Source organism: Serinus canaria, chromosome 7 (assembly GCF_022539315.1).
Source record: "Serinus canaria isolate serCan28SL12 chromosome 7, serCan2020, whole genome shotgun sequence".
NCBI lineage: Eukaryota > Metazoa > Chordata > Aves > Passeriformes > Fringillidae > Serinus > Serinus canaria.
In genome coordinates this window covers 9447336-9460155 of record NC_066321.1, presented here as the reverse complement: position 1 = coordinate 9460155, position 12820 = coordinate 9447336, and the positions used below count along the sequence as shown (strand labels likewise).

General features: G+C 48.2%; 1 protein-coding gene across 1 annotated transcript in view; it reads right to left on the bottom strand.

Moving 5' to 3' along the window:
* Window positions 1–8423: 8423 nt before the first annotated feature.
* The window catches only part of ITGB5 (integrin subunit beta 5), a 56990-nt gene continuing 52593 nt past the window's right edge, over window positions 8424–12820 (bottom strand). Inside the window, exons 13-15 of the mRNA XM_030226199.2 lie at window positions 10818–10934; window positions 9535–9701; window positions 8424–9006 (exon numbers count right to left, since the gene is read on the bottom strand). Of these exons, the coding sequence (XP_030082059.2) occupies window positions 8911–9006; window positions 9535–9701; window positions 10818–10934 (380 nt within the window). The 3' untranslated portion in view covers window positions 8424–8910. The remainder of the gene's footprint in view (window positions 9007–9534; window positions 9702–10817; window positions 10935–12820) is intronic.

Here is a 12820-nt window from a genome sequence, read left to right as displayed (position 1 = left end):
AGGGACCTTATTTCCTCCCACAGTGCATAGAGGTTTCATTTGGGCAGGACCAGGGGGGTTACCAGATCCCCTAGGGCTGACTAGCCAAGTGGCTTCTGCTAAATTTGCATCCCAGTGCTTCCATGGCCCATTACCTTACACTCTTTACATAGTTTTCAGCAGTCCATTACACCTTTCAATCTTCCCAGAGCCCTGTGGGTAATAAGGGATGTGAAATATCCACTCAATGCCATGTTTCTTTGCCCAAGAGTTCATGGGTTTATTTTTAAAGTGAACCCCAGTGTCTGATTCAATCCTCTCTGTAGTACCACGTTGCCACAAAATCTGTCCCTCAAGGCCTGGGATCTCAAGGTCTCTCAAGCAGTGGCAGTGTTTTACAGGGGATGTTTCCAGCCAGCCATTTGTTGCCTCTACCATGGTGAGGATGTAACTCTAGCCTTGGTGTGTTCATGGCAACAGCCCAATATAGTCAGTTTTCCAGGCCTCACCATAGTGGAACCCCAGCCACTGCCCTCTCTTCCAAGGAGACTCCACTTGGGTGGCTCCTTGATTGCAGCACATTTCACATTCATGTATAACCTGTGTGGCACCTCTTGGCTGCCTTTGCCTGCAGCTCATATTGAATTTCCAACACGTCAGGTACAGCAGCACTCACAGGTGTATCATTCAGGCCCAACAGTCCACTGTCAGCCCTGCATTCCCCATCAGACTCACACTGGCCAAAGGGTGAGCAGGTCCTGCTGAGCATTCCTTGCTCTCCAAGGACTAATGATGGGAGGTTCATGGATGGGGGTTGCAGTCTTGGTTGGTGAGATACTGCTGCTGCTGCACAGTCCTGGTAGCAATTGGTACTTGCCGGTCTTCATTCAACCTGCAGCAATCCTACAATGAAGGGATCTTCTGAGAGGCCAGACAGGGTGGTTAACTCTTTGATCTTCTCTGTACACTGTAGCTATCCTAAAAGCCCATAGATATCTTCTTGGATCCTTGAAGTATCTAGCTGATGCCAAGGATACAACGGGCCTCTGAGCCAGTCACAGCCAGAGCCAGCATCCTTCCCACTTGTTCCCTGTTAAGCTCACCTTGGCTTCTAACAGAGAAAACTCCTGGCATCCCCGTCACTCCAAAGATCCAGATGGATTCTGCACTCCTGTGCATTGATGGCATCAATGTACAATGTATCTACTAAAGCTTTGCACTTCTGTGGATCTGATGTGCCAGGCCATCGAACCCACACAGTCCAGTATGCCTGGTCATCCCTTTCCTCCTCCTGGCCAGAGGCAGAGACCCTCTATTCCTGTTCCTGGTCAGAGTATTCACTATCTGACCTTTGTGATGCCAGATCAGAAGTCCCCTCATCAGGGTGAAAGGAAGTGATTTTAGCTCTTTTATGTCTGGGAAATCGTTGATTGCCTTCTTGTCTCTCTGTGGCAACTACACTGGCAGTCTTCTTGGGTGACCCTTTAACAGCCTTCTTCCCTCTCAGTTCACGGACACGGGCTTCCAGCTTAAAGGTGGGTTCACCTACCCACTTCCTCATGTCCTCCCCCTGGTCACGCAGGAAGAACCAGAGCTCCCCACGGGGCCTGCGCTTGGGGCTTCCCTTCCCTCTCACTGGGGAAGGAGAGGACCGATCTCTTGGGCTGCCCCTAAAAGTTGGGCTGCTGGCTTGTAGGGACGAGGAAGTGCCCAGAGTTTCTTCTACATTTCGGAGCCAGGAGGAGGCCATCTCCACCGTTGGTGTATCCATTTGCGGGTGGTACAGTGATACCAAGCTGCTGGAATATGATGCAGGGGCGCTTTGAACCACCTTCCTCCACATGGCCATTGTGCAAGGGGCATCCTCTGGATCTTCAGGGACCCTGTCAATTTTTAGATCGCTATAGACGATTTCCAGCACTGCTAATTCTCTCAAGTACTGGATACCTTCATCTGCAGTGGTCCATTTCCCTGGGGAGTTCACCAGATCTTCCTTAAATGGGTATCTTGCCCTCACGCTTGAGAGGAGCCGTCTCCAGAGGCTGCAAATTGCTCCTTCTTTTCCAATTCCTCTTTCAATTTCCCGATCTTTAGCAAGGGATCCCAGCTGCTGGGCTTCATGACCTTCTAACTGCTGTCTGCCAGCCCCATTGTCCCAGCATCGGAGCAGCCAGGCAGCGATCGGCTCACCGGGCTGCCGGCTGTAATCTTTGCGCAGGTCTCGGAGTTCTGATGAGGTCAGGGACCGAGTCACTTCGGTTTCCTGTTTGATTTGCCTCACTCCTTTTGATTTCTTTGTTGAAGGACCTGCCTCTTGATCCAACCCCTCCTTTCCTACTGTTACTTCCCCTTCTTCCTCCTCTTCTTCTTCCTCCCTTACTAATCGATGGAAGGGAGATGTAACTTGCCTTGTCCATTTTTTTGCTTTCACTTCTAGGGCAGTTACTGTAGCTGCTGTGGTTTGAGTCCCTGACTCAGACACAGTGTCCTCAAATGCAGTTTGGGTTCCTGCCTCAACTACAGTCCTCCGAGAGTACTGAACAGTGGCTCGGTAGGCACAGGCCAGGCCCCAGTACAGGGCACGAAGCTGCTGGTGTTCAGTGGGGTGGACAAGGCACCCTTCCATCAGCTGATGGGTCAGTTTGTCAGGGTTGATTACCTGTTCAGGTGTAAAGTCCCAGGCAATGGGAGGTGAAAACCGCCCTAGGAACCTGCCCAAATCCTTCCATGCACCTTGCCACCCAGGAACTGGATGCCTTGGGGCATCTTTCAATATCTCCTCACCTAAAGTTTGTTTTCTCCTACCCCAGGATAATGCCAGATTACATGAACTCCACAGAATGCCAACAGTATTAGCCAATATTACTAAGAGTATTAAATGGCTTACATAAGGATGAGCAAAGACCATGGGAGCCTGCATTATAAAAGCATTCACATCAATTACTGTCCCCAGAACATAGCTCCCCACACACAACAAGGCCATCACTGTAAGAGCAAAGCACAGAGCCATTGTTTTTGTTAACATGTTCCCAAACTCAGCAAAATAAAGAGATAAGCAGTGCAGCTGACAAACTCAGTGTCCTGCACAAAAGCTTGCTACTCTATAACTACGATTTACTTTTTACTACAGCATGCAATACAAATATATATATATGTATATAAAACTGCCTTTATCTCACCCCACTATTGGGCACAAAAAAGGACTGTAGTGTGTTGACCTTGGCCAGGCATCAGGTGCCCACTGAATCTCTCTATTGCTCCTCTTCCCAGCAGGACACGGGAGAGAATAAGATGGAAAACAACTTGTAGGTTGAGATAAGGCAGTTCACTAAAGCATAAAAATAGACAAGCAGAAATTTGCATGTGCATAAACGAAGGGAAAAAGTCAATCTCTACTTCCCATCAGCAAGAGATGTTCAGGCACTTCCCGGGAAGCAGGGCTGCAGCACGCGTGGTGGTGGCTCCAGAGGGCAAACACTGCAGAGTAACAAATGCCTCCCTGATCCTCCTCCCTCCCTGACATCATACAGTATGGAATATCCCTTTGGCTAATTTGGGTCAGCTGGCCTGGTTGTGTGCCCTCCCAGGATCTTGCCCACTCCCAGCCCCTTGATGGGGGGGGAATGTTAGAGGGACAGGTATGCCCAGCAGTAGCCAAAGCACTGGTGTGTTATCAACACCTTTTCCACTGCAAAGCCCAGCACTGCAAAGGGAAAATGAACTCCATCTCAGTCAGACCCAATACATTGTCCAAGTGAGACTTCACCCATTGTCAGCTGGCCCCATTGCTGGGATGGGTTTGACAAGCACTTGGTACCAGCAACAATGTATATAACATTTTATATATGTATGTATGTATTTATAACATTTTACATATGCACTTGTACATATACACACATATATGTATATATATGCACACACACACACATATATACAGGCACGCAGAAAATCACAGAATCATTTAGGTTGGAAAAGATCTTCAGAATCACTGAGTATGTATTTTTAGTCTGTGTTGCCATCCAGTAACCCTAGGAGCTGAACACACAAAAGGAGGGTTGCTGCCTTTCTGAGCACACTGTTGCTCAAATACCTCCAAAGTGAACCATGAGCTCTTCACTCCAAATAAGCAAGGGTTACATTAGAATCATAAAACAATAGAACCATTTAGGTTGGAGAAAACCCTTATGCTCCTTGAATCCCAGCACTGACAAGTCCACCAGTAAACCACGTCCCAAAGTACTACATCTACTTGCCTTTTAAACACTTCCAGGTTTGTTGACTCCACCACTTCCCTGGGCATCCTGTTACAATGCTTGACAACCCTTTCAGTGAAAATATTTTTCGTAATATCCAATCTAAGCCTCCCCTGGTACAACTTGAAACCATTTCCTCTTGTCCTAAATAATAATTACTGGTAAGTATTTTTGCTGCTTTACTAGTGGTAATTTTAGGGTGACTTGTAAAATTTAAATATAGACTTGTGACTAATATTCATTAATGCTAATATTGATTTCTGCTGCTGTTGAAATATATATTTGCTTGTGTTGGTTTTGGCTAGGATAGAGTTAATTTTTTTTCAGAGCAGCTAGCACAATTCAGATTTTTGCTGGAAACAGTGTTGATAATACAGAGATGTTTTAGTTACAGCTGAGCAGAGCTTACACAGCTTCAAGGCCTTTTCTGCTCCTCCCCCCACCCCACCAGTGAGGATGCTGGGGGTGCACAAGGAGTTGGGAGGGGACACAGCCAGGACAGGTGAGCCCCACTGACCACAGGGATATCCCAGGGCATCATGCTCAGCACATAGAACTGGGGGAAGAAGAAGGAAGGGGGGCACCTTCACAGTCACGGCGCTTGTCTCCCCAAGTCACTGTCAGGCGTGAAGGAGCTCGGTTTTCCTGGGACTGGCTGAACACCTGCCAGCCAGACTCTGAAGGAATTAATTCCTAGTTTTGCTTTGCTTCCATGCAGCTGAGGCTTTACTTTTGGGACTGTCTTTATCTTGACCCATGTTTTCTCACTTTTTTACTCTTCTGATTCTCTCCCCTATCCCACTGTGGCAGAGTGAGAGTGGCTGTGTGGGGCTGAGCTGTCAGCTGGGGTTAAACCACGACAGCCTTACAGTAGTTACTCATAGCACAGATATACTTGTTTTGCTAATCACTAGTATGCTTGCCATGATAGTGGTGACTTGTATTGAAATGCAATGAAGTAGATTAGGAAATAAAGCCTCCATGGCCTTGTGCACAACAGGGTCCTGCAAGCCCGTGGTTCCAACCTTTGCCCCCACATAGACTGGGTGATCCTGGGTCAGGCAGCTGAGTGGACAAGGTTCTGATCTGGCTGCATCTAGTAGACACCAGCAGAAACTAGTGGGCATGCAGAAAGGGACAGGATGAAATAAACTCCTGTGCCTCTGCTGTATAGTTGTGACCTTTGCAAGCTGGCAGTGGAGAGGAGAACAACAGCCAATTCCAGTTCCTGTGTTCAGGTATGGAGATGGTGCTGGGATATGCTGCTGGGCTGCAGATGCAGTGAGTTACCTCACTGTGGCATTTCCTGCAGGCAGCTTAGTGATCCTTTTCTCAACACTGTAGCTCCTTGGCTTTCCACTTGGCCGGAGAAACACAAGGTTAAATAAGTTCAAGAGTGTGGAGCATTCATCTTCCAGAGCCTGGGCTTTGCCTGCAGCTGCTGAGCACCTTCTTAGTCCACTGTAAAGGGCAATGAGGATGCAGGCAGGCATGCCTCACTCGGGCTTGTGTAACAGAGAACAGTTTCACTGCACCTCCACAATTAACAAAACAAATCATGCTGCCACTAGCCTTGACCTTTTCCAAGGAATGGTGCTGCCTCCTCCCCCAGGCCAACAGCACAGGGAAAAGGCACTGGTGAGCCCCAGCTCCAGCAACCCTGCAGCAGCAGCAGCCCTCAGCCGTGGCTGGGGAAACTGGAGGAGATGATGTTGCAAGGGCATCCGGATTCCAAGTTGGCTAGACAAGCACTGACATTTTTCCATCACATCTGACCCATTGATGCCTTCTGCTGGAGCTTGCATTCAGGAATGCTAGCTGTGGTCAGGCTGCATGTATTTACAGACACAAATAAACTGCTGCTGACTGAAATACACCACTCCCATGACTGTGCTTGGCACTACTTTTGCAAGGGTAAAGGCGGATCTGCTTACCCAGTAACACAAAGCCTTAGCAGTGCTTCCTTATTTTTTTTTTAAATGCAACTTAGTGGAAAAGCTGAATTTGGGGGCCTGCTCTGCACTGCTGGGTGCAGCATCACAGGCAGCACTGAGAGCATCAACCCCATTCATTTCTTTTTGTACACTGGCTTAGTAGCCTGGCTCGTGGCACCCTTTCCTTGCTTATTTGGTTCACACTGCTCCCTGCCTACTCTGCAGACCAGACTGCTTTTACAGCTGAGCTGTCTCCCTGGGCAGGGGAAGGAGGGCACTTGCAGTCCCATCCCCAAGCCTTTTCTCTGCTTTTTCCACTCTCCCTGCCCAAACCACCCCTTAGCAATGAGTCAAATCTTGGCTCCCTACAACTGCCTGGGTTGCCCAGTCTCTCAGCCCTAGCCCTGTGTTGTGGGAAATGCCACAGCACAAAGGTAATCTGCAAGAGTGCAAGGGAAAGGGTGGCAGGGGGGCACTGCCTGTGCCTCTCCTTTCAGAGTGCAAAGGGGTGGATTTGTTTTTAAACTGCTTGGTCCCTCACAAATTAACTGAAGCAGAAATGTATTCACAGCACTTACTGCTTTGGGTAGCAACGCTGGTTTAAAGCATTCCTGCCCTTCCTTTTCCTGGGCTTTCCTTCCTGCTCCCCCTTTCTGTGCCTGGGGCAGTATGACTTGTGTGAGGCAGCCATGTGAAACAAGCTAAAACTTGCTCTGTCTCCTTGTGATGATTATTTTCTGACTGCTTTCTATTTTTTGTGTCAGTGATGAAATCTGTCTTGCCATCTTGGCACATGGCAGTGGGATGATCACAAACCCCAAATTTACCCCAAGGATGCTCCTTCCCAGGTGGCAGGGTTAGTTCCAGCAATCCAAAATGCAATTTCTCAGCCTGCAAACTTTAGCCTGGACTTCATTATTATGTAGGAAATGTGGAGCTCTGAAGAGCTGCCCCTGTGCAGTACTCAGGCCTGTCCTGCTGCTCGTGGTGCTGCAGGGAGGAGGCAGCACAGCCTCCAGCCCACCCATGGTGGGTTACACTAATGCAGCATTTAACCAGAGCCTGCCCTGCACTTGTTTTCAGGGTGGATCTCTGCACCCTCCTCCCCTGACAGGGCAGATTTAGTGGAATTAAGTGGGAAGACAGCATAAAGTTAATTTGCTTGAGGTTTTGAGTTTTTTTATCCCACCTGATCAGCACCGATGCCGCCAAGGCGCCACTTGCTGCCTCCTAAAAATGCCAGTTCTGGATATTTTTAGTGTGGTCTGCTGCATTTCTTCAGTGCTGCTTGTAGGCGGAGGGGGGCCATAAAGTTCTTGAAGGAGAGCTGTTTTTACTGAACAAATAAGAGCTTCTGTTTATAGAGGCAAAAACACATTAAAAAAAATAAATCCGGAAGGATGGGCCCATGGCCCTTTTCCAATGAGAAGAGCAAGTCAAAACAATGAACACCATTTGTTTTTGCTTTTCCCTGGCAAGCTTCCTTCAGCTGACTATTGCATGATCTGTTCAGGATGAAGAGACAAGAAAAAAAGAAATTTAAAAAAAGAAGAGAAAAAAAAATCCAGGCAGTAGCAATTGCTCCAGCTTCTCTCTCCTGTGGCGGCTGCAGCCCCATCTGTGTGGGTTTAAAGCTGCAGCTGTCAGCAGGGAAACCCAAACCCCAGCTCCAGAGGAAAACAGACAGGGCTGAGGGAATAGTTTGGGGGGAAAAAAACAAAAAAGCAAAAAACCAAAGCAAAATATATGTCGTGAAGCAACAACACTGGTCTTTATCCAACTCCCTTTCCAAAAGCTCAGGGCTCCCTTGCTTTTCCAGCTCGGCTCCACGGGACCCCACAGCAACAGTCCTCTGGTAAAAAGTCAGAAGTCTGGATGAGCTGCTGTGTGCTCTCAGCTGCCCTCCTGCAGCCACCCAGGCTGGACACCTACTTGCACACCATGAGAAATGGGTGTTTATATTAGTTTCCTCAGACTGAACTCCCTTTTTCTTGGGCTCCCACCAGTTTCCAATCTGTTTAACACCATTGGCTCAGATCAGGAACTTCCTGCCTTGGGTCAACACCAGTGTATTAAATCAACACAACTTCTGTGGCAGTCCCTACAGCTCCAGCTCCATGTTTTATGGCCATGCTTTGACTGATAAGGCTCTATTAATAAATCCATCAGGTAGTACCACTGCTGCTGGCAGGAAGAGCAAGCCCCAGTTTTGGTGGGGGTCTCAGCAAAGAAACAATCCACTCTATTCACAGCATCATATATGCACAACTGTTTTATTTTGGGGTTTATATAAAAAAAATTCCTAAAGACTGCAGAGTTTTTTATCTTAATTTCTTACACATATGGTTCCAAGACCCTGTTTTCAAGCTAATTCCCCCCTAACGACTTGTGATGGAGTGGGTTCCCCTGATTTTTGACCTAGTCACCTTTTCTAACGGGATATGTCTAAAGCTGCAATATGGCACTTGGTTCACTTAGTTGGCAGGTTTAATACATCTGGAAAGCTGGGGTATGGAGATGCACACGGCTCAGAGTCCATCAACACAGGCAGGGACCCTGCCCTCACATCTGTGCCTCCAGAATGAACCAGACCTTTCTCCTTACTGTGCAAATAACAGGCTTTGGTCATCGACCAGTCCCGTCGTAAGGGATTCTCGCCCCTGAAGAGAATCCCATCTTCAAGTGGGGAAGCAGCCCAGCCATTCAAGCAATTGTCCACGGCAGTGCCAGGCACTGAGACCCCTTCAGTCAACTGTACCGTTGTAAGACTTGTTGAGCTTGTTGAACGTGAACTCTACGTTATGCGTGGAAATTGGCTTTCGGTAGAGAGGATTGGATGCCTTTGGAGAGAGGAGCAGACAAAAAGAACAAAGATGAGGAACAAAGTCTGTGCCATGGTAAAAACACACCAATTAATTTGGTGACAGTGCTGTGTTTGGCTTTGAGTGAACTGAACTTTCAGATCCAAAGGCTGTGTTGTTTACCCAGAGTTGGTCCATCAGACCCACCTTCCATCCTGCCTGCAGGCAGAGGCACTGCCCTCCAGTGCTGAATATCCCCCCTCAAAGCCTCCTAGAAGGGCTCCCTCACAGACTTGACCAATGCAGCTGCCACCACAGTCTCTCCTACCTCCTTCAGCCTCCAGCTCTGCTTGGAAATAGATGATGAGACCAAAGGCTGGGTATAGCTTTGCAAAGCATTTATAACTTGCCTAGGAAACAGCAGTGCAAGATGCTGGACCCTGAAGGCACCACAGGGCACGGAAACCTGCACCCCTTGTTCCTGCCACCCTTTTCCATCACTGCAGAGCTGTTTGCTGCCACTGCATCCCAAGAGCCCCTCCAGCAGTACCCCCACCCCAAGCTCACCATTTCATATCTGGCGCGGGAACGTTCGCTCTGGAATCGGTCGAACTCCCGCCTGTCGTGAATGGTGACGAGCAGCTTCCAGAGCGCCAGCAGGATGATGCCAATCAGCACCACACTGCCAATCACTGCCAGCACGATGGTCACAGCACTGGGGGCTGAGCTGCAGGCTGGCAGAGAGGCAGAAAAGCTAATTAGCTCTGGTGTGAGGGTATCCCGGGTCAGGTAATAACTTGGACTGCAGCCACAGAGCAAGTGACCTCAGGCAGCGCTAGCAGCAGTGGCTAAATTTGAAAAAGCAACAGTCCCCTCCGAAATTGAACTGTTTTTTTTTTTTTTTTTAAATTAAATTAATTCCTGGCTAGAGGCAGGTCAAAAGGACACCTCTCATGGATGTCACCAGAGCTGGGATGTCACGTAGTAGGGCTGCAGTGCCACTGTCCAACACTGATGCAGGGTTTTAATGCCAGCTGACCCATGTGGGACACAGAGTATTAAGATGCCTCTGGCAAAAGCCAGCTCAGCTTCTCTCACACAGAGACAGGTGATCACTAAGGACTTTATATAAGGACATTAACTGCCAGCTAATCAGCTGGTCTTTCAATTAAGTGCAAGCTACAGCACAATTGAAATAGAACATGAGGAATCTCAGTCTTTCCCATATTGGCCCGTGCCTCAGAGGACCAGAGCAAATCACAAGAAGCTACTGCTGGATGCTCGCCAGCTTGTCCTGCAATACCACAAGAGGTTTTCTTTGAGCAACTGCATTGCATGTGATTAAAATAATGCTGGGAAGCACAGCTGTCTGCACAGCCTGTGGAGGGGAGTAGGGACACACAGCCCTTAACACTGCCTGGATCAGAACTCCTTGGCAATGTGGAAATCCTTAGGTGGTGTAGGGCTTTCCCAACATCCCAACTTAAGCAGCAACTGCACCAGGTGTCCTCTTCTGATGTTTTTGCTCACAGGGGCTTTATCTCCAAATCAAGCATACTTCTTGCTACTTAAATAGGCTCCAGTTAATTCAGCCTCCTAAAGCTCTTCAGCAACTTGCTGGCAATGCTGATGGCTCAGGTGCAAGGTTTACTCTCACAGTTCTTTTTTACTAAGTTGGGAGAATTTGGGGCTGGGTTTCATCACAGTAAAACATGTCAGTCTAAATCACCCTGGTTTATTTGCTCACACATGCAGCCAGCCTTTCTGCAGCCCACCAGGCTCCCCAGCAGGCCATCACCTCTCCTGAGGCTGCCAGTGCTGTCAAAAAGGAAACCCAAGGGAGGACCAACCTGGCTCCTTGAGGACGGTGAGGTTGGATTTCCCACTGGGAAGCTCCAAGTAGGTGAACTTCATGACGCAGTTGTTCACTGGGTAGGCACAGAGGATCGCGTTTGGGTCATCTGTTTCTGGAACCAGATGCAAGAATCACAGGATTTTGTAGAAGTTTTTATACATAAAAAAAAAAAAAAAAATCCTAAACACTGCAGAACTTTTGTACCATAATTTTTCAAAGAAATGCTTCCAAGACCCTCTATTTTTTAATGTACTTACCACCTAACAATCTTTAATGGTGAGGGTTCCCTGATTCTGAGCTAGTCACCCTGTCTAATAGGCTATGCCTAAAGCTGCAATACAGCACTTGGTTGACTTAGCTGGCAGCTTCAGTATTAGGAATTAGCACAGCTCTCCCCTGCAAGATAAGAAGAGCTTTCCAGGGATGCCTGGGAGCAGAGGAATGGGGAGTAAGCCTGGAAAGCAGCACAGCTTGATCACAACTCATACAAATTGTAACTGAGCAGTGTCCAGATTTACTGCTTGAGAAAACGTGGCACTTGGCAAACATTGCATAGCAAACAGACTCAACCTCACATGCACACACATTCTTCCTTCATGCAAGTCTGCTTCTGCAATAAATGCCATTTTCTTCCTAATTTGCTAAATTTCCTGGAAGAGTGGAAGGTGAAGGGAAAACAAGGGGCACTGACTCAGACAGAGCCAGAAGCAGCAGCAGCCCATGGCCAGCTTGTGCTCCAGCTGTACCGAATGGCTCCAGCTCCGGAAACGGCTGAGAAGTTTGATTTCAAAGAGTGAGAGAGAAAAAGAAAATGGGAAGGGGAGGAGGGAGGGAGAGAGGGAGGGAGGGAGGGGTAAGGGAGGAGTTGGTCGCAAGGATGATGTGTAGATATGCGAGCTACAAGAAATGAGAGGAGTTTATTCCCAGAGCCACGCGAGCGCTGTGTGTTTGTGTCTGGCGCACCATAGAGCCAGACAGAGCCTGGTCACTGTCAGTGCTGCCTGGGGAAGGCTGCTTCACAGAAGCAAGTTAAGACTGAACAAAGCCATCACCTAAGGTTTGCAGTTCTAGCTTAAGGGGTGATTTCAGCAGAGCCACTGTCCTGCACAGCCACAGCTTGTTCAATGCCCCCATTGCAGGGACAGTGACTGGAGGGAGCTGGGGAAGCATCTCTGGCTGTGACAGGAGCACACCTCTGCAAGCCTGCAAGGGCTGAGAGTTTCACAGGACAGGAATTCGGGGACCCAGGGCTGTTGGCTAGCAAAGACATGCATGACCTTCTCTTAGGCACCTCAAAGGAGCTTTCCACAGCTCTTGTATCCATGCCTGTCATGCTAGCCACTGCTATGCCAGCCCCTTAGCTCTCTCCTGTCTGTTTGTTTTTCCTTTCAATGTCTTTGACCTGCATCCAGTTAAAAGATTAATACCCTCCATTTCAACAGCTGAGCTCAGATGCAGCTGCCCCTCTGGTGAGTCCTGACACGTTCCTGGTGTGGACAAACCTCAGCTGTTCCTACCCTGGGACAGGAAAACCTCCTCTATCTACACAGTGGTAGCAAAACATGGTCTGGAAAAGTGCTGATTGTCACAAAGCAGAGTACTAATTAGATTAATATAAATAATATTTCCATCTTTCTTGACTAATGCCCTTTTGAGTTAAGCAGCAAATCTTAGTTCCTGTAGGTCTAGCTGCTTTCACTCCCATCCTTGCACCATCATTTCAGTACAAGATACAGAGATTAAAGTCTCAACAGTAATGATTTCTGTTGATTTTCACTAGTTTTCAGAGATCACATGTCAACAGAGAGAGGTGTGAGGGCTCCACTGAGTTTTCAGATTCATTGATGTGTGCTGCTGCCAGGTTCATCTCGGAGCAGGACCTGTCATGCTCCTCTCATACTGAAAGCTCCTCTCTGGAATTACCAGGAATGCAAAGGAATGCAGAACCAAAGGAGATCCTGCATAATCCAAAGCAAGTCATACAAGCCTCCTATGAGG